The sequence below is a fragment of the Triturus cristatus genome, chromosome 4_1 (assembly GCF_964204655.1).
Source record: "Triturus cristatus chromosome 4_1, aTriCri1.1, whole genome shotgun sequence".
NCBI classification, from domain to species: domain Eukaryota; kingdom Metazoa; phylum Chordata; class Amphibia; order Caudata; family Salamandridae; genus Triturus; species Triturus cristatus.
In genome coordinates this window covers 386,734,757-386,757,119 of record NC_140585.1, presented here as the reverse complement: position 1 = coordinate 386,757,119, position 22,363 = coordinate 386,734,757, and the positions used below count along the sequence as shown (strand labels likewise).

The 22,363-nt window shown below is 43.2% G+C and overlaps 1 protein-coding gene across 2 annotated transcripts in view; it reads left to right on the top strand.

The window, feature by feature from the left end:
• The window catches only part of ARHGAP8 (Rho GTPase activating protein 8), a 968,737-nt gene that overhangs the window by 469,911 nt on the left and 476,463 nt on the right, over window positions 1-22,363 (top strand). For both annotated transcript variants that reach the window (XM_085652441.1, XM_085652442.1), the window contains exon 6: window positions 9,369-9,455. In XM_085652441.1, the coding sequence (XP_085508567.1) occupies window positions 9,369-9,455 (87 nt within the window). The remainder of the gene's footprint in view (window positions 1-9,368; window positions 9,456-22,363) is intronic.

The window sequence follows — 22,363 nt, the reverse complement described above, 5'->3', positions numbered from 1 at the left end:
TTTCAATTTAGAGAGGAACAAAAAGGGTGCCACTCCCTTATATTGTATATTACCCCACTTTATCCCTATTTTATGTACTTGCATCTCATACTCAAACATCCATACTTGAATCATTTCTTTTTTCTACTCATTTTACTAACCGTGGCATATGAAAAGTTATGTCATACGATCCATGTGCGCCTTATCTTGTTCAAAACTTTCCTATAGAGGAGGCAACTACACCCTGTTAAATCTGTTTCAGGGAATGGAAGAGAAAGGGTAAGAGAATCTCTTATTGGTTCTTTGCAGTTTTCTTAATAAAAGTACTATCATCTCTACTACTTTCTCTTATCTCTTACCTTAGGGCTTGATGCCTCTAGGATGCAACACCTCTTATTTTATATCACCCTAAATGCCCCACCTTTCTTCTTTTCAATTGGATACGGTGCAGTATATGTAGCAATTTGGTAGCAGAACCTTAAATAAAATCAGTAGTGAGTGAGGGAAAGAGACTCGTATTATCTCTATTTTTATATGACTATTAACGATCCCCCCTGAATGGTAGTTTAAATTTGCTTACCTTACCTTAAAATACTCCTTTATTCTACACAGCGTGCTGTGGGAGTCCGTTATTCTGCCCACATTAAAATTGATCCCGTAGACTTCTGATATGTCTATCTGGGTTCGCAGGATATCGGTAATTTTAACCTGCCCGCGTATCTGTGAATGGTAAAAATGTACCAGCTTTATTTTCTTCTCTGCTCGTGGCTTCTAAATATACCCTGTTCCTGCTGATGATTAATTTAGTCACTTTGCTAGTTTTCTAGGGAGAATGTATCGATAACTCGTACTCAAGGCAGTACTAGGTTCACCCCCCTTTTCCGTGATCAGACTATACTGCTTGTACGATAAAAGCCCTTTTTTTTAATAGAACTTTATTACCCAACTCATCTGGGACCAATCTCCAGCACCCCATTCCTCTCCCATACATTTAGGTTTCCTTTCTACTCTTCAAAACGACTCAATGGTTCTTTCAAACAATATTTTTCTTTTTAAACAGGATCTTTACATCCAACAGAAAGGGACCAGCATCGGCGCGACCTGCGCGCCAAGCCTGGCATGTATATATGTAAGCTCCTTTGAGGAGAGACATATATACAATGAGATGAGTCCATTTTTTGAGAACATACGTAACTGGGTCCGTTTCATAGATTATATTTTTTTCATATGGACGAGCCCAGAGGAAGAGCTATTGGAGTTCCTAGAATGGATCAACTTAGGGGATAAGAACTTGAAGTCTACGGCCCAGTATATTAATAGTAAGGTAAACTTCTTAGACATTAGTATTGAGCATGATGAGGGACATTTGATGGTGGAACTATTTTCTAAAGAAACAGATCGTAATACATTATTGCATTACAATAGCTACCACCCTAAATGCCAAAAAGATAATATACCGTTCGGTGAATTTCTTCGATTGCGAAGGAATTGCACCTCATTACAAGATTTTTACAAACATTCAGAGAAGACTAAGAGCAAGTTTAAAGCAAGAGGTTATCCTAAGAAACTTATTAATCATTCTTTTAAAAGGGCAAGATTTTACGACCGAGACAGTCTCCTGGAAGGAAAGAGGAAAGATGAGACTATGGATAAAATAATGAGGGTCAGCCAGTTTTCCAATATAAGTAACAAGGTGAAGAATATTATTAACCACAACTGGAAAATTTTAAATTATGGTGAAAATACGAGGCGGCCTAAACCCATGTTTGCATATAGAAAAAATAAAAACCTGCGCAACTCTCTGGTACATACATATAGAGAGGATGTGGTGGAAACCCAACGAACCATCTGGGGTAATAAGGCAATGGGTAATCACAAATGCGGAAACTGCAGTGTATTTGATCTCTGTATCACTACCAAGAGTATAACATTAAATACAGTTAAATATGACATCAAAACATTAAACAACTGTAAAAGTAAAAACATCATATACCTTATCCTATGCCCATGTGGGCAGGGATATATAGGTGAAACAGGGAGGGAACTAAGACAAAGAGTATGCAAACATAGGTCTGCGATTAATACAAATAAAGAAAATGCACCCTTAGTGAGAGAGAAGGGACATAAGGTGAATGAAATCAGATGGGTCATATTGGAAAAGATAAAAGAACAGAGGATAACAGGAGATTGTACCCAATGTAGAAAACATCAAGAACAGTGGTTTATGATTAAATTTGACACAATTAAAAATGGCCTGAACAGTAGGGAGGATTGGGAGACCATTATTTCAAAGTAAAGAAAGGAAAGAATTCTTAACAACTTAAAAGGAGCAGGTAGATAAATAATAATGCAACATATGTAGCAGTATGAGTAAGATAAGGGAATGCCCTATTAAATAAATAAAGATTATATTCAACATCCTTAATATGCGGTTGGTAGTTCTCTTTCTCTTAAAAGAAAAGAAGGGTGGCACTACTAACCAATTCAAACATGTCAGAACAACTCTGTATAACAACGTAAGGACTTATGAGGTGACTGCGAATATGGAAGGAAGGCGAGGGTACTTCCAATATGGCCACGGGATATGCGCAAAAAGGAGAAATGCCGCGCTGAGAACGTACGAGCTCTCGCGTGGCTGAGAGCAGTAGAGATGTATAAAAATGAAAGCGTTTAGTAGCCGCATTTACATTGGAGGCGGGTGGAACACTGACGCTGCTACACAAAGGTAAGAACCTAGTGCGGGACTAGTGATAACTTTCCTTCCCATATGAGTCATTTTGAAGAGTAGAAAGGAAACCTAAATGTACGGGGAGGGGAATGGGGTGCTGGAGATTGGTCCCAGACGAGTTGGGCAATAAAGTTCTATTAAAAAAAGGACTTTTATCGTACAAGCAGTATAGTCTGATCACGGAAAAGGGGGGTGAACCTAGTACTACCTTGAGTATGAGTTATCGATACATTCTCCCTAGAAAACTAGCAAAGTGACTAAATTAATCATCAGCAGGAACAGGGTCTATTTAGAAGCCACGAGCAGAGAAGAAAATAAAGCTGGTACATTTTTACCATTCACAGATACAGCGGGCAGGTTAAAATTACCGAAAGTGTGACCAAGCTGACCGACCATTTCTTAAAGTCAAACCACACACCCAATGATATGCATTGGACCATCATTGAACATATCCAAGCAGGTACACGTTCTTCACATCTGTTGTTCGAGAAGGAACAACGATGGTTTTATCGTTTGTCCACACATACTTGTGGTCTTAATGATAATATACCTTGGGGATCAGTGTTGAAACGTTGACAACCTTGGCTGTTTTGGACAACCCCTTCTTTATATTCTGGGTATGGACATGGGACTCTCTCCCATTTCCCTTTTTTTCTGGGCTGGGATACAGACCCGGAGCATATTTATATGTACCCTTGGGAATTTTCCACCTCTACTAGTTCGTGATCCAATTCTTGGATATCCACGTAACCCCTTGAATGTGGCCTTGTAGCGAGGTTCTTTCTGGCTGGGTGTAAAAAAACTAGATGAATTTCCTCTCTTCTTTGCATACACCAATGAGAATATTAATAAAATCCTCTACATGTTTCATAATGCATTACTCTGTGCTATTGTTTGGGTTCATTTAAGGGTTCTAATATGCGAGATCAATCTCTCCTGTCCACTTAAGATTGATTTCCATCTTTGCTACGATAAGCGAAAAAGCTGTTGCGCATTTATTGAGCCAGCTACTTGGTTTCAATAAAGTTTCTTGAAACACGATCTTTGGTTGACGTTCTAGTGTTTCCAACCAGAACAAACCTTAGAGGTTTTCACGCAACTAGGTCGCTCACGTGACTCCCCGCTCCGGAAGCACGTACAGAGTTGTACGCGCGCAGGGGCAAAACCACGAGTATTTATCTGCTGCCGTACAAATCAACATTCACCTCCAGGGCTGTAGGGACCAAGTAGGTGTTTCGGCTGGCGGTTGAACTGAAGCTAAGTGAGTACCATTTGCTTTTCTTCACAATAGAAAAGTGTCATTCCAATCGGCATTTTACTGATTAGCTGCTCTGACTAAAATCTTTTGGAGGTTATCTAATACTACTACCTCATTCTGTTTACTCTTAAATTTGCATTGAGGTTCCCACCACCCTGCAGTTTCCAAGGAGCGCAACCTTTTTCGCTGTGATGTAAGCCTTGTGTTTTCTCATGTTTTGTTTTCCCCCCCCCCGAGTGTGGGATATATTAAGACTGCCATTGCAAACTACTATTTAGTATGTAGTTTTTTTTTAAAACCATGTTCTTCGATTTTTGATTATCTTAACTAATGTTAAGTTAACAATTGGGTCTGCTGATAGATGTATGAACCAATATTATGGTACACTCAGATTAATAACTCACGAAGTACCATCTAAACGATAAGTCGAATATAATCATTCAAGAGATATCAAATCTAGGATTCTGTTTCCCCTCCCCTTCCGTTGAGTGAATGTTATACTTGATTGAATTAAATTTTGTTCAAGTGAATTCAGTGAGGGGTAGTAGTGGAAACATCCCTTTCATTTTGGGATAGTCACTTTTATAAAAAGTCTCTTTTCTTTTGTTTCTTTCAGAAATCATTTGCTTTTGGGAAATCCCTGAAGGTTCACACGTAAACCGTGAGTTGCAATTTAAAAGAATTACACGAGAGGTTAGGATAAGCCTTAGCGTGCTTATACCGCCATTGTGTTATCTGGTCCTGACGAAAGCTTCAACAACATCATCATGGAAGCTGAAACATGTTGACCGCATTTTTTCAGGATGTATCTGGTCAACTAATTACCAGTTAGCGACATCCATTTCACTTTATTTTAATTGGTGCCATTCCTTACCTACCATTAAAAACTTTTCTTTGGATTGAGAAAAGGCCCCATTTTAAATCACCCTGTTCATCACCTGAGGTTATAAGATACAATCTGCTCCGCAATATTAAAAGCGTTGTAGCACACCAGGAATACACGTCGTATTCCTGGTGGGGACCCCATGATGAAGCATGTCACCGACTAGGTCGGTGAGTGAGGGTTCCATTCTTTCATCTTGAGTGACTTCTTCCCACTTTTGTATGCGGAGACACTCTTTTGTTGTAAAATTACCGATATCCTGCAAACCCAGATAGACATATCAAAAGTCTACGGGATAAATTTTAATATGTGGGCAGAATAACGGACTCCCACAGCAAGCTGTGTAGAATAAAGGAGTATTTTAAGGTAAGGTAAGCAATCTAAACTACCATTCAGGGGGATCGTTATTAGTCATATAAAAATAGAGATAATACGAGTCTCTTTCCCTCTCTCACTACTGATTTTATTTAAGGTTCTGCTACCAAATTGCTACATATACTGCACCATATCCAATTGAAAAGAAGAAAGGTGGGGCATTTAGCGGTGATATAAAATAAGAGGTGTTGCATCCTAGAGGCACCAAGAGAAAGTAGTAGAGATGATAGTACTTTTATTAAGAAAACTGCAAAGAACCAATAAGAGATTCTCTTACCCTTTCTCTTCCATTCCCCGAAACAGATTGAAGAGGGTGTAGTTGCCTCCTCTATAGGAAGGTTTATGAACAAGATAAGGCGCACATGGATCGTATGACATAACTTTTCATATGCCACGGTTAGTAAAATGAGTAGAAAAAAGAAATTATTCAAGTATGGATGTTTGAGTATGAGGTGCAAGTACATAAAATAGGGATGAAGTGGGGTAATATACAATATAAGGGAGTGGCACCCTTATTGTTCCTCTCTAAATTGAAATATAGTGCATATAGATATGGTATTCTCTAGAGCAGACGTATTCAAACTGTGGGGCGCGCCCCCCTGGGGGTCCGTGGCGGCATTCTCAGGGTGGCGCAAATGTCTCAGAAAAGAAGTGTAAATGAAGACGGCCTGGAATCGCGAACGTATTCATTTATTTGTCCCGTTTCAAGGCTATCTTCATTTACACACAGCCAAAGGGCTATAAAAAAAGCATGGGAACTGTGATTTTAACTGGCATGGGGCAGAGGTCAGTCGGTGTGTTGCCAGGGTCAATTACAGGCCTACAAAAAAAAATATTCAGTAGCTGGTTTTAAATGGTTTTCTTTTTCAACTCTACGTTAACTGCATTTAAAATAATACACACACAAATTAATTAGTGGGAAAGGCACTCATAAAGGATGAAATCTCAGTTGGTTAATGCAATTGCTGCAGATGTCTGTGTGTGTGAAAGTCAGAATTAAATCCTGCTTGGTGCAGTGGGGAATAGTGATTTTGTTTTATAACGCTACAAGGTCCCTGTTTTTGGCAGGAAGCACTATGAGTGTCATTATTTTAAAGTGTTACTACACACAGCTTAAGACAGGCTGCAGCAATGATTTAGGCTCAGATTTACAAAGACTTTGCGTAAAGTTTGTGTTACTTTTTTTTAAACAAACCTAATGCAAAGTGTATTGGTATTAACAATCCAGTACAAATTACAATTTGCACTGGATTGTACCCAAATGTAATACAAGGCTGTGCAGCGCCACTGTAGGGACAAGATTTACTAATGCTTTGCAACAGGTTTGTGTTACTTTTGGGATGCAAACCTGATGCAAAGTGTTTTCTTGGGATTTACTATCCAAAGCAAGTCAGGATTTGCATTGGATAGTTTCCCAAAGTAACAGAAAGTCTTACTACATGCTGCCTTGAATTACTTTGCATCAAGGGTTTGTTTCATGGGTAGCACATGGGTGTCTTTGCAAAAGAGACATCAGGGCTCACATTCCTTGCTAGCATTAGTGCATAGGGAACCCTTGCTGCAGAAGGGACACCGTGCGGGAGCTATTTTTTCTGAAAGGTATAGAGAGCCTGTGTCAAGACTGGAGTGATGGCCAGGCACAGTGGGGAAAGGGGTGAAAGAGGAACATGTGACCGCCTGCTACTAAGGAATGGAAGCATTTGGTGTTGTACTGGGGACCAGGAGTGTGAGGGGCTCACAACTCCCCCAACTATGGGGAGTAGTGTTTGTTGGTCAATTTCTGTTTTTGTTTCAAGCATTTACTCTTTTATAAGTTTCACATTACTGTGGGTTATGAGCTGCAAAAAAAGTACTTCTGAAATGGTGTTGCATGCTCAAACCTCTGTGCTTAGCCCTGCTCCTCCAGCTGTTCCTGTCCTTGCCATAAAGTCTTGGAGGGGGGCCTGACTTCAAAATATTTAGCTTAGGGGGCTCAGCGCAACAAAGTTTGAAGACCTCTGCTCTAGAGGGACGAGTGGGCACCTATAGGGTATGCAATTTTGAACACTTGTCTACATAGGGCACAGGGATAACTGGAATATGATAATAACTATACATGTGATGTGATAATATATATTGGCTGAGACTTGGCGGATACCTGTCTTTTGTCATGGAGATAAAACATTTAAAACGTGAAGAGATTTGACCCTCTAAAATATTTTGTCCTGAAGAAGGTGGTCCTTTTAAACAAGCTCCAATATCACCGAAACGCGTCGACGCATTCTCCTACAAAGAATCCAAAAAACAAGGGACATTTGGATAACAATAATATTTTTTACCAAAATACCTTTTTGTGTAATGTATTGTGTGGATCACATTTGGCTACAACAGAATATGATAACTGCACTTTATGGGTCTCCGTCTTTTTGAAAATGTGTTTTTAATGTATAAATGTTTTTATAAGAAGTACTGTATTGGTTCTTTCAAAGTGTATGTATTGTCTCATGTTTATCCTCTCAGATATTCATGAAGGTTTTTAACATGTGTATGGATTGAGGCACATTTTGCTTTTTTTTTTATATAGATATAAATGAAATTGTGCTAGAACTTTATTTCAGCTTGGGGTTAAATTATTTATGCTACACTACGTGGGTTTATTAAGGATCAATAATTATGATTTTGTAATTGTGAGTATAGAGCCATTTGAGTGTGTGAAAAAGGATTTGAGTGTATGTGATTCTATTTCCCGGGGATATTTTCTCTGCTTACTGGTCCTGCAATATTGTCAGATTTTTCTCTTTACAAAATCCTCTCACTTTGCAGTCAGATAAGGTAAAGCAAACACCAGTCTGCGTGTTGAAAGAATAAGCAGCAATTTGTGAGAAGACATAGCCTGACATTTAACCTCTGTCTTTGAACAATCAGCAAATGTGACAAGATAAAACAAAATTTAAAGGGATCTTTATTGCTCATCCACATTCTGAGCTAGAACATGATTATTTTGGGGGTGTTACTTCAGCCCTGAAACATCCCTACTTTCAGCCCCTGCGCATATTTGTGGTAACTTATGTACACAATGTACATATTCGCCATAACCAACCCATCTATGTTTATTTACTCACTTTCACGGCAAAACATTAAGGTTTGCGGCACTACATGAAGTTACATTTAAAAAAGAATACATGCCTCACTTGTTAAACAGTCCCAGTCTGAAAGAGACAACACGCCCATTCGAAAAATTGTCAATGGAGGAAATGGGAATAGGCTCTAGATGTATGTCTACCCTTCACTCCTCTCTGTACTTAACTTCTGGGTCTGTGTGCTGCTGGAACCGCTGCAGCAGGTATCAGATGGCTGCCACATTGAAAGGTTCGTTCATCACAATTTACACCAAAAGCTACTTAGATGCGGGATCCCGGAGGGGTGCAGCAGGTGCAGTGGAACTGAGGTCCAAGGGAAGGGGCGGGGCGCCCTAATTGTAATCTTGTTTTACTGTCAAACCAGTGGACATAGATCAATTTTCCTTGCTTGCACACCGACCCGGTGTGCGTCATAAAGTGAGTGACTTACGCAGTCGCATCAGTGATTGAATACATCATATGCTAGGCAGTATAGTCGCTGTGCCCATTTTGCCAGGCACAAATAGCTTGGGCCCTTGTTAGCGTTCAAAGCCATAATCAATTGAGCAAAAGAATCTACTTTCGAAGATGCCAAGTCCTTTTTTCATACTTTTTCATTTTGTTAGTTGCAGCATCTGACCGCGTTTTAACCAAATCGTATGATCCCCAAAATATAAAAATGTTTCTGTCCTTGATGTTGCTCGCAAAGCGAGCTTCAAAGGGAAAGCTTCGGGATAATGGAAGGAGATATTATGTGCACTCGGGAAGGCAGCGCTTTGCAGCCATTACACGGAGCTCAACGGCCCAGACATTGACCACGAGGGTAATGGCGGCGCTGTCATTTGATCTCACGCGCCTTGATTCCAAAGTGGCCACAACACCCTCCGCTGTTCTGTTCTTCGTCCATCTCTTCAGTATGTATCTTTCTTCCAGCTGAAAAGAGTATCTATGATTGGCTATTGAAGAAACCCGACTGTCATACATTCAGTGGCAGCTTCCATTTTTCGTGCATGAAAAAGTTACAAAGGTTGTGCTTTTTTTCTCTAGGTACAAGAAAAATCTAAAGGCCCTCTACGTTGTCCATCCGACCAACTTCATTAAAGTGCTATGGAATATCTTCAAGCCTCTCATAAGGTGGGTACCTGCAGAGTACTATCATATTGCCATTGTGTTGACAGGAGATGACGTCTGTACTGAACAGCCAATCAAAAGGCCAGTAAATTCTTTACGTGTTAACTCTTACCAGGGTCGTTAAAAAAAAAGTAATATTTATATAGACAATACGTCTGTGAAGAATGTCAATAAATATGTTCAGCAACCTATCAGTGTGTTACTTCTGAATACCCTATATTTTGCCAGTTACTGCTGAACAGTGAATTATGTTCTCAGTGGACTGCGAATCGTGATGGTTTAATGGTCTTAAGTTCTGTAGGGCAATTGCTGTGGAGCCATTTTCTACATTATTTTATAGTTGTTGGGGTTTGATTAGTATATTTCAACCTAAGGAAGCCCGCATTGAGGTAATGCCATCAGTTGCATCGGCATCAAAACACTTGTCTGAGATCCCTCTTCATCACAGAGTTAGAAAGAGACAGTAAATAAATGAGGACAGATAGATGACTATGTGAAACGTATTCTTCAACATAAAAACAGTTGTTAAATTAAATTTGAATCCATTAATTTGCATTTTTTCAATGTGTACATTTCCAAATTAAGGACATTCTAACACATAGGCTCTAGGGCACTGCGACCGGTGCCACCGCACCGGGTGCTGACTTAAGGGTGGGGGCGCTGTGTTTGCAAGCATAATACGGTTTTAAAACCACCTGCTGTTGCCTTGTTCCTTGACTCAAGCAATTTTCTGGTAACATTAAAAATGTAAAGATAACTGGTGATTAATATTCTTCCTTGAGAGAGATCCGAGTAAGATCGCGCAGAGGGTTAATATGCCTGCTGCAAAGAACTTTGCACCATGCACATCACAAAGTGCACATCATTAGATGGGTCAGTGGGTTACTGCTTTTGTCAGAGAGATCAATTTGGTACTTGCAGTTCATAAGTTAAAATCCTAATATAGAACAGTGTACTATTAACTGTAATCAAAGAGCTGCATGCAAACTGCATGGCATAGATTACAGCACTATGATTTTTTTCCCATCTTTCATTATCCTAATTTTGCAAAAAGGGTTCATTTGGGTAAAATCAATTCTTATTAGTAAAAAGAACCCCCAACTATGGTGTTACATTTTAAATTCTGAGTTTCTGCTTCTCCTGGCCAAGCACTCTTAAACTATACTGCCTACCAGTGGATGACATATGACTCCTACATCTCGTAGTTCTCTATCTTATGTAACATTTCCTTTATGCTGATTTACACACCTATGATTGATTGACTCTGTGCAATGTGTACGTGATGTAAAATGCTCTGACACCCTACACTGGTATGAGTGGAGCTATACAACGAATTAAATGCATCTGAGAGAGAGTGGTTATGGAGACTTTAGGGGGTACTGTTAAAGGGTGGTAGTGTGGGAATTCATTGCAGAGGTGGTCACCGGGGCAGGAGGAGGCGGGGGATGCCAACAAATATTTTCATAAATCACAAGGGGGGAGAATGGACCACTTGTCCTGTGTTACCATGGTCTTGTTGGTTGTATCCTTCATAAAAAGACCCTCATAACATCTACACAGGTCGAGGGCTCGCAGATACTCTTTCATAATGATCCCATGTATGGCTGTTCTCACTTGATCTTTCTTCATTTCTGTTAATTCGTCCCATTCATTATTATGGGTCAATGTGTTTGATAAATCCTTGTCTTGTAATAGTGAGGCTCCTGAAAGGATAGCGTTTACTTCTTCTTCTGTGTAACTTAAACCTTGGTTGTCCGCCATGTTTGCTAGGTTCTTCTTCTTGATAAGTGTGTCAGACCAGTTGTAGACACTCTTATGGGGAATAGGTTTTCCCACAGCTGTGCGCTGCTTCAATATGTAGTAATCAAGTGGGGGAAAAAGAAGCTTAGGTCCATTCGGCTTCCTAAAGTTATTTATAAATCACAAGGGGGGAGAATGGACCACTTGTCCTGTGTTACCATGGTCTTGTTGGTTGTATCCTTCATAAAAAGACCCTCATAACATCTACACAGGTTTTCTTTCCTTTTAGGTACAGATACAATTGATCTGACCTACTAATTCCAGTGGTGAATTACACCACTTCATGTAGAACCTCATTGGTCCTACACAATTAAGTTCGGTCCTGACGAAAGCCCCGAGAATGCACAGAGGGCTGAAACATGTTGACCACTAAGAAGTGCGAATGAACAGTAACTCATTCAATACGCACATTACCTTTCTTTTAAACTCCCATTCACTGCCTCCGGAATAAATTATTGAGGTTACAAGTGACATAGGGATTTTAACTTTAAATTTCTTCACTTCACCACGAGCACTAATTCACGATATCTCTGACCACTACTGTCAGTACCAGTAGGTCTTCCTCCGGGTGGAGGTCAGCATTTTTACGACAAAATGACCCAATGATGTTGCTGAAACAGTACACAAATGGCGGAGAATGAAAATATACCGCCCTCGACCTGTGTAGATGTTATGAGGGTCTTTTTATGAAGGATACAACCAACAAGACCATGGTAACACAGGACAAGTGGTCCATTCTCCCCCCTTGTGATTTATAAATAACTTTAGGAAGCCGAATGGACCTAAGCTTCTTTTTCCCCCACTTGATTACAACATACAACAAATATTTTCACACTGAGCGCCACCAGTGCTAAAGCCGGCCTTCACATTGCAGACAACAACTTCACATTTGCTTTTTAGGTCTCGTCTGAGCTAGCGCTTTAGCGCTGCTCTCGCGAGAGCTTTTGTAAATGGGGGATCTGGAAGTGCAAACGAGTGCTTCCAGGCCTCCAAATACAGTGCATGTGCGCCGGGCGCGCGCACCATTTGGCAGCCTGCACACCATTTGCTTTCACTTTTGCGGCCGCACGGCCGCTTTGATGTTTGATCGCGATCGCGCGATCACTTTCACTTTCACGCCGCTTGTTCTAATGTAACCCAGATTGCCAGGGGCGTAATTTAGGCTCCTGCAGTTTATGCTAGCGCAGAGTGACCCAGACGTCAACCCCCTAACTCCCCTGCTGAAGGAGTTTATATAGCTGTGTGTTAAAACATATTTTATAGCGCCGCTCCTCCACAGTTTCTAAGCGCTGCAGATAGCTGGGGTTACCCTGGCTTGCACGCGCTGCTATTACGGAATTTGTTCTATGCATCTTTTAATGAACAGCCATTTCTCAAAGTAAAGCAATGTGACGTGCGATCTGTGTGCCCAGTCACAAGGGAAGCATTAAACACATCTTTATTGATACCCGAATGAGCGTAGCCTCTGCGGGCACGGGCAGGCCGGATACCCAGGTCAGCCTGCAGCGGGGCCCGTCCTTTTCACTTGACCAGCGTGAGATGTAGCAGGGAAGGCCAGCATTTGCAGTATGTCTCCTCCGAGAGATGTCAAACAAATGCTGGCTTTTCCAGCAGACCCGCCAGAGCTCGCGGGCCTTCCCGACGTTCCGCAGGGGAGATGTAAACGTCAGCGTTTACGGTGCTCGATTTGAGATGCTAAACGTCACCTTTCCCGGCGTTTCACAATTGAAATAAAATGTCAGCTTCGCCAGTGGTCAAGGTGAGATTTTAAAGTACAGATTTTCAGTGTTTCAATGCGTCATTGGCAGCTGTCTCGGGTTTTCGGTGTCAGATGTAAAACGACGGATACTTCAGTGGTTCAAATTGAGGTGTTACTGGTCAGGCACTCGGTATCTCGGAGTTAGATGTAAATGTCAGTGTTTCCAGGGGATAATAATTCCATGCTAAGAGTCAGGTTTTCCAGTGTGTTAGCATTAGCTCTAAAGCGATAGCCTCACACGGTTCAGGGTTAGACGTTATAATTCAGATTTTCTAGTCCTTCTGAGTGAGATATTAAATGACATTTTTTCGGGCCTCGGTCAGATATGAAAAGACATGGACGCTTTTCTAAAGGATCAGAGAAACAGTCGTTCAACTCACTCTGGATATAGCTGCCCCTGCACGAGGGGTCAGCCTGACCCAACCGGAAGCTCGACGCCCATCCCCTCCCCCTTGACCGGTAGACAGGTTCGATGTCAACAGAGCCAGGGGTACTTTCCTTCCACAAAGGACCGCTCTAGGGAGTGGACTTTTCTCCCACCCCTAACTGAGGTCAGAATAGAACAAGCATTGGCATAGCCAATAGGTCTCGCTTTTGGGACCTTATAAGTATTTAGTTATGCAACTGTTGCATAGTTAAACACTTATAAGGTCCCAAAAGCGAGACCTATTGGCTATGCCGATGCTTGTCAATATTTTACATTTTAAATGGGTTCAACTATTCATTTTTTTAGGTCTTGCCTAGCGACGCAGCGCATGCGCTGATCACCTTGGCGAGACCTATAGTCGTCGGTTTTGCCAGCGAAGGGAGTCAGGAGATGGCACGCGCCCGGACAGGCGATGTGCACGCGCATGAACATCTCCTGTCCCCGCTCGCCGTATTTGAGCAGAACACGCGCCATGCGCGTTCACTCTCACGGCGACAACTTGTTATCGGGAGAAATGGCATGTAGGAAACTTTGAGCAATACATTCAACTTTCTCTGAACAGACCGTAACAATAGGCTTCCGTTTCAACACGTTTCCGTGTAACGAGATGTCGCACCTTGGTCCCTTTAATGTTTGCACAAATTTGCCTACATGTGCTCGCGGAGCCAGCATCTCGCGCCAGTTAATCGAACTCGCTGAAAGAAGTTTAGCTGCTACACCTGGGTAAACTACGATATTCTGATGCAGCAGCTACCGCCGCAACAGTCGTTTTTATGTAGGCGTGTCTGGTGCGTTTCAGCGTGCGAGTTTACAGCAACTTATTTCCAGGCGCACAGCCATCATTTTTTTTTCCTTAAAATAAAACCCTTGTCATTTTGCCAAATCGCATTAAGCCGCTGCCCGTTACTAAAAGCTTTTCGTTATTCGTTCTGGAAACTTTATTGGTCGTTTTTAATTCGGATTAACGACTGGCACTGGTTAGTAACTTCTGATCCGTTTGAGCTAGACACTTTTGTTGTAGTTAATATCTGCAGATTATGCTGCAGATGATGCCTTATAAGGCAAATGCGTAATCCATATTTATGCGGAAAGCGCCGCAGAATCGAGCTGGCTCTATAGGTGCTTTCTAGTAACCTGGAATCTGCCCTGACTGTCCAGCACCTAACTTTACACTTTGTGATCCTCGTGGCTTGCGGTTCCGCCTTGTCCAAACTGTCCCAGAAATTGGTTTAATCTTTCCCTCTCCCTCGTTATCTCCCCCCTACCAGGATTAGTGTCCGTCACACAACCCCAATTAGTGCAGCATGCCGTGGATTAGGACACCCTTCCACCCCTCCATAAGGTCGGAATCTCAGCTCCCGACAGAAGTCTGTTGTTGTTGTGTTCATGCACGGGGTGGAGTCACGTGTTGTTGGCCCACTCCCAGCCTCTCGCCGAGGAATGGGACACACAACTCTCTAATAACAGCTGCTGGAAGTCTTGGGCAGCAAAAACTAGAGCTGGGTATTCCCACAGACAGAGTGACACATCCAGGAAGTTAACATCAGTTATTTATTAAACTAAAAAGCCTCCATATTTCAGTTGTGTCCGTACTATTACGGCTGGCGCCTTGGTTACATTTAATCAATATGCGGCAGTTTCGGTAAGGTACTGTGACACTTTTGTTTAGTGTGCTTGTCGATAAAAGTATTCCCCCATGGATATAGTGCAGTCGTTTGTTTGGTAGCACTTCATTATTTCAACACACCTAGGCGTGCCTGTCCTCTAGTATATTTCTTCCAAGACAGCTCCACACTGCCCTTGATTTAATCCCATGGCAACACCTTTCTTTAAGTGCTCTTTCTGTGTACACGTGGTGTGTGGGCTAATGAGACCAGCAGAGCGGAGGTGTCTGGATGCTAGGTGGAATGTTGTTTGCTGTTCAGGTAGGCCAGGTCCTGTGTTGTAGGGAACTTTGTAGGTGTGGGTGAGGAGTTTGAATTGTGCCCGTCTGGTATTGTGAACCTGTGGAGTTCCCTTCTGTGTGGTGTGGGCTCCCAAGGGAGTTTGAAGACTGGCCTTGCAGCTGCAACCTTATCCAAACAAACATCTGACCATCTAATGTGGTCATAGAGGCAAAGACACTTTACATTTGTTAAGTCCAAGATGTAAATTATTTCTTGCCTTGAATCCATTGTCTATTAATGGTGTAACCAACACCATTGCGGAAGGCCAGTCACCGCCAGCCATGTGGTGGCGGTCCTTCCGCAATCGTACCAAGCTTTCCCCCCGCCACATTACGATGGCAGATGGAATTGCGCTAGAACCGTGGTTGATGCAAAGACAGTCCGCCACCGGTCCACCTGAAGCAATCTCAGAGATTGCCTTGCGGACTTTCCTCAGACAAGATATGGTGGCGGTGCCTAGCAGGCACCGTCCACCAAATCATGATGCGGGCTACAGCCGGCATTTCCATGGCGGCAATGCCACCATAGAAAGGCTGGTGGGGATTGGTGATGGGGGTCATTAGCGGGCCCCCTATGTGTAAGGGGGAGGTAAGGGTGCACTTGGGGGGTACCCATGGTACCCCCTACATTTCACAGCACCACTTGGCAAGCACCGTGTGGTGCCTGCCACGTAGTGCTGTGAAATGCGACACCCAACATTTTCGCATCGCGGTGGGTGCTGCTGTCAGCACCTGCTGCACTGTTAAAATGCAGGATCCGTCTGCCATACTGGCGGACGCATCCTGATCCGGTGTGCGGGACCGCCGCATGCATGGTCGTCGGTCCTGGTTTACTCCAGGATGGCGGACGGACTACAGTCCGTCCGCCATAGTAATGAGCACCTCTGTTCCTCTTTTACTAAGAACCTACAGTGCTGTATCATTTTTACTAATTCCTTAGCAGCATTCTCTCTTTGTCCGCTGAATGATCCTCAACTGTTTGTCACCAGGTCAAGGTTGTTCTGTGAACAGAGTGCATTGGCATTAAATTCATTCATACAGTGAAATTTTCACTTTGCTGGATCCTACATCACTACAGGTCATGATAGTCTACTCCTTTGGCATGTATTCTAAAATGTTCAGGTTGTCTTGCATCTAAATCATAATTAGTTGAGGTTTAGTTATTTTCATAGATATTACTCAAAAGTTCCTTCTTTCAAGAGTTCATTTGTCAGCAGAAAGGCAACTTCTTAAGTTGGTAGCCAAGAGGTCCCTGTCTTGTAAGCTGATAATGACAGCTTTATGTGGTGAACGAAGCTGCTTGTGACATGTAGCAAAAACTGGAAATTCTAATTATTCTTTTAAATTAATTTAGGGTAAATTGTCAGTGCTGTTGCACTCATTTTGCAAAAGTAGCGATGTTAGAGTGGTGGATGCGTTCTACTTAGTTCTGCCAACAGTTCAACAGCAACCATTTCCTTTCCGCTTATAGAAAACTGCAAGAAAAACTCTCTTCTGTTAATGCTACAGTGAAAGTAGTCTCCTATCATTTTGTTTTTTTCCCTATAACCCAGAATAGCAGTGTCCTAATTGAGAAACAACTGTCACCATATGTGTCATGGCTGATGCTGTCTGACCAGGCGGTAGTCATCCATGGGCGCTCAACAGCGCATAATTTAAGGACAGTTTCGCTTTATTCGCCAGACCCATCCTGAGTTGTCTGTTGCTGCAGTATTTGACTCAAAGTAGTGGGGTTTACATTTGTAGTGTTGAGACATTGTAGTAGTGGGTTTGTAATTGTATTCCCTTAAAATAATTTAGTATCGAATTATATGATGTAAGTAGGAATACTTATTTATATTGTGTCATGGAATGTACATTTGGGCAGGTGAGATTTTGTCTGAGGCTGTGGACATCCTTGTACGTATGGATCTACATGTGAATAAAGAATCACGATTTACTCCAGTGTGCTGACTTCCTACAGACATCTTGGTTTGAGGGAGGAGACGGTTCAGTGGATTACACTTCTGGATTGGGCCACAGTAGCATAGGTGAGAGTGAATAGCTATACCTCCCTAATATTCACTATTAGTCCACGAGAAAAGGATGCCCTCGCTCAGTACTACTTTTTGTGATTGCGCGGGATCTCCTTCCATGTATCCTCAAGGAATATCATTCCAGCAGGGGCATGATGTTTCCTGGACGTCAAATACACTTGTCTCTGTATGCAGTTGATGTTCTGCTTTCCATAGAAGACCCTGATCACAATTTACTTTCAATTGTCACAGAGACTAAAACACATTGGCAAACGGTCAGGACATCGCATTAGCTGTGGCTCACAATTCAGCTGATCAAGCCTCATGTAGATTTTCTTCTGCAGTGGAGGGAAGAATGGCTCCAGTATTTAGGCTTCCGAATTCATCAAGACAGCCACATTGTGATAACTATGGGAAAACGGTTATCAACATTTCGAAACACAGATCAATGAAAAGATCTGCCTTTGGTGATAGAAATATGTTCATTATTTAAAAAAACACAAGTATTTTTTATTTTTTATCAAAGGTATTTTTATTGAATTTTTTTAACATACATTCTGAGAGAATACCACCACAGCATCCCACGCAGGGGAGCAGTACAATTCAACAAGGGATAATTGCTGTTCAGGGTGCAGTGCCCAATGTGAAACAAACTCCTTCCTCAGTTGGTAGCTTAAATGAAAGTTACGGTTTCCGACAATAGTGGAGTCTGGAGCAAAGTTTATCAAGCATAAAATATGAGCAGGCAGGTCTATAGGTGTTATTTCTGCTTCCTGCGGTGGCAACTTCCTTGAACCTTCCAACTGGAAGGTGTTACATAGAATGAACATAAATCATATATAAACATGTCCCAAACATGAGACAACTTAAATACAAAGAAAAAACAAAATGAACCCTTCCCTGTACCCACCCACCACCCTCCCCGTGGTGACGGTGACATTTGCAAAATAAGGGGGTCGAATGACCCTAGAGTTCTAATCAAAATTGGAATAGATTCAGGGTTCTAATGGTGGAAGAACAAACAGCCGATGGGAGGCCTCGTGACAGAAAGGTAACCAGGGGGTCCCATTTAAATTCAAAGTTCTTGTAATTGGCCCTGAAGATGTCAGACATTCGTTCTAGACTAAGCAGTTGCCAAAGGCGAGCGTGCCAGAGGGAGATAGCCGGCGCCTCTTTCCTCTTCCAGGCGGCTGCCAGGGTAATCTTAGCTGCTCCAATACAATGCCACATGATCATTTTATCAGCTCGGGTTTGGTGTTCCAGGGAGGCATCACAAAGCCCCAAAAGGACACTTACCATGGTAGTGGGGATGGGATAACCCAACATGTCTTTTATATGTGCCAAAATTTCTTCCCAGAAGGGACGGATAGTTGTGCAGTCCCACCATCTGTGTTGAAAGTCCCCAAGTAGTCCGCACCCTCTCCAGCATCTATCAGAGGTGGTGGGGAAGATCTGCCTAAGTTTGGATGCGTGCAGGTACCAGTCTATCATGGTCTTCAGATGTGCCTTCCTGAGCTCCGAGGAGTGGTTGAATCGTGTAATGTCAGACCACAGATGCGACCATTCCTCATCTGAAATAGGGCGTTGTATCAAACCTGCCCACATGGACATATATCATGGGCGCGGGGATAGTGTAGTTTTGAGTAGGAAGCTATATATAAAGGAAATCACTCCTTTCATAGAAGTAGTCTTGTTGAGGAAGGCCTCAAATTTTTTGAGGGGTCGGGTGGCTGCCTCCCTTACCTGAGGCGTGAGGGCCCAATGCATCAATTGGGTATAGTGGTACCTTTCTGTGTGTCCTACCTCATATTCCTGTTTGCCGTTGTCAAAAGTGAGGGGGTCAAATTATGGAATAAATGTGTCAATGTTAGGCAACCTCCTCTCCTCCAGGCATCAAAGGGTCCCTCATATAAGGCTGGGGGGAATGCTGGGTTGAAATGGAGCGGTGTAAATGGCGAGGGGAACGAAGTCCACCTATCATCTCCCGTAACTGAGTCCCATACTCTCAAAGTGGTACGTGTGGGGGTGCTAATGTATGTATTCTTAGGTCTGTCCTTTCTGGGGCGCCAAACCAGATCCCAAACAGTCCTCCCTTTCACGCTGCGGTCCATATGTAACCAATGTTTGTCGGATTCCTGTTTTGACCATTCCACCAAGACTCTCAGCTGTGCCGCTTTGTAATATAAGTGAATGTCAGGGAGTCCAACCCCCCCGTCCTTGCGAGAGCGGTGCAGTAGGGAATAGGAGAAGCGAGGGCTCCCCCCAAATGAAGCACAATATCATAGTCTTCACTCTTCGAAAGAAGTCACCCTCCAGTTCTATGGGCAGGGCCTGAAATAGGTAGAGGAGCTTAGGAAAAGTGTCATTTTTATGGCGTGTATTCGGCCTAACCAGGATAGAAACAGAGGTTTCCATTTCGTGAGTTCTGCTTGGAGGCGTGTAAGGATCGGGGGGAAATTGGCAGCGTAGAGCCCCTCTATTTTTGGCGTTAGTTGAACCCCCAGATATTGAATGGAAGAAGTGGCCCAAGGTAGAGGGGTAAGGGAATGAAGTCTGAGGACTTCCGATGGTGGGAGAGTAAGATTGAGTATATACGATTTGTCTAAATTTATTTTAAACCCTGCCACCGCTTCAAAGCGTTCCAGTTCAGATTGCAAATGTGGGAGGGACGTAGCAGGCTCAGAGAGGGACATAAGGACATCGTCCGCAAACAAGGAGATTTTATGTGGCTCCCCTGTGAATGGTAGTCCCTGGATTCCCGGGTTGGCACTGATCGCTAATGCCAGTGGTTCTATACTGAGAGCAAAGAGTAAGGGTGAAAGGGGGCATCCTTGACGGATGCCTCTTGAGTGGACAAAGGAAGAGGATTGTACCCCGTTAACCACCACTCTAGAGCGGGGGAGGAGATAATTAGCCCTAATCATGTTAAAAAATTTAGGTGAAAATCCGAAAGCTGTAAGTGTGCGGAATAAGAACACCCAGTCAACCCTGTCGAAGGCTTTCTCAGCATCCAATTCAACTAAAACCACAGGGATTTGGGGTGTGGGCCTTTTCTATCAGGTGTATGATTTGACGCATGTTATCGTGTGTCTGGCGTCCTTTGATAAATCCTGACTGGTCGGGGTGGATGAGGTCGGGCATAAGATCATTTAGTCGTTTGGCTATAATTGAGGAGTAGAGTTTTACGTCCAGATTTAGTGGGCAATCGGTCTATATGAGGCGCAGCACTGGGGGTCCTTTCCCGGTTTAGGTATCACCGAGATTACGGCTTCGGACATAGTGCCGGAGGTCGTGCCGTCCTCCGCCATCCGGTTAAAGAGACGTGCAAGATGGGAGCTAACGTCAGGGGCAAATGTCTTATAAAAGAGAGCAGTATAGCTGTCCGGTCCTGGAGCTTTGTGGGGCTTTAAGGCTTTAATGGCGGTAGTAACATCGTCTACAGTGATAGGGGCAGTGAGTAGGTCATTCCATTCTGCAGATACCTGGGGTATGGCCAATGACTGAAGGTAGTCCCACTGGGCATCCGAGTCCAGGGTCTCCCCAGCGTACAGATTTGCATAAATGGAGCCAAAGGTCTCAGCTTTTTCCTCGTCTTTATAGGTAGTTTCCCCCGAGGGTCCCCTGATGCCTCCTATGTATTCCCTCTCCTGCTTGTCCTTTAGCTGCCTAGCCAGATGTTTACCAATTTTGTTACCTTGTGTATAGGATAGATGTCGTAGTTTAAGAAGCGTGAACTCTGCCCTATTGTAAATAGCCCGAAGTTTACCTCGGAGTGCCGTTAAGTTGCGTAGGGTTTGCCTTGTGGGGTTTAATTTATGGGTGCGTTCAAGGGTAGATAGCTCAGTTTCCAATAGTTCTCTTTCACTAGCGCGTTGCCTATTCAGTGCCGCATTAAGGGCGATACATTTCCCTCTAACAACAGCCTTAAGTGTGTCCCAATTAGTGTATTCCGATGTGTCCTCCGGACTGTTAGTAGCGAAGAATTCAGTAATAGTTTCTCTTAGTTTGGTACAGGACTCCTTATCTCGGGCAAGTGACGGTGGGAAATACCACCTGGGGTTAGTTGGAGCGTTCCCGCTCCAAGTGAGATTGATGGTAAGTAGGCTATGATCTGATACCGAAAGAGGGAAAATCTTGGCATCCTGTAGGGCCCCCTGCAAAGACTGACTAATAAAGATGTAGTCGAGCCGAGAGTATGTACGGTGGACATGTGAATAGAACGTATAGTCTCGGGTCTGCGGGTAGAGAGTGCGCCAAGTGTCTAGGAGGCCCATGTCGTGTATGCGTTGCTGTGTCCCCTTAGTAAAGGAGCCCGTTTCTGAGCGTTGTGTGTGCGTACTGTCCAGTTTCTTCTGCCATATCAAGTTGAAGTCACCCATAAGGGTTAGTGGACCCTCTGCAAAGTCTGTTAATCTCCAAATAGTGTATGTAAGAAGACCGTCTGGCGCTTTTGGGGGGAGTTAAGACCCCTGACGTTCCAGGTTCCAATGGTAATCGGCATCATGTCCTAGAGAAAAAACTACAGCTCTCACAGGGTCCTAGAGACCCCCTCACTACCCTGATCCCAGGCTGTCCTCCAGTGGGTATACAGTGCCAGAACCCGCTGTGCGCCTCATTCCATGTATCAGAAAGACCCTTAAGATCAACAGCTAAAAAAAAGCCGCCACCACAACCCTCCCACTCCCACCCTCTGACCCCTAAAAGAATGAAAGTAAACATGAACAATGAAACAGTATAAAAACACTGCAATGTGGTCCCCCTGTAGGGTCATGAGGACCCCGCAGGAACCAGGGGAGACAGCAGGTCCGAGGACCCCGTCCACGCCCGTCCCATAATATATTCGAACTAAGACATATTTGTGCGGCTCAGAAGTGCACTTCAATACAGATCGATACTTAGGAGAATTACACTGGCAAGTTATTGGTAATGATAAGTAGAACATTCAACACCACCCTGCATAACAAT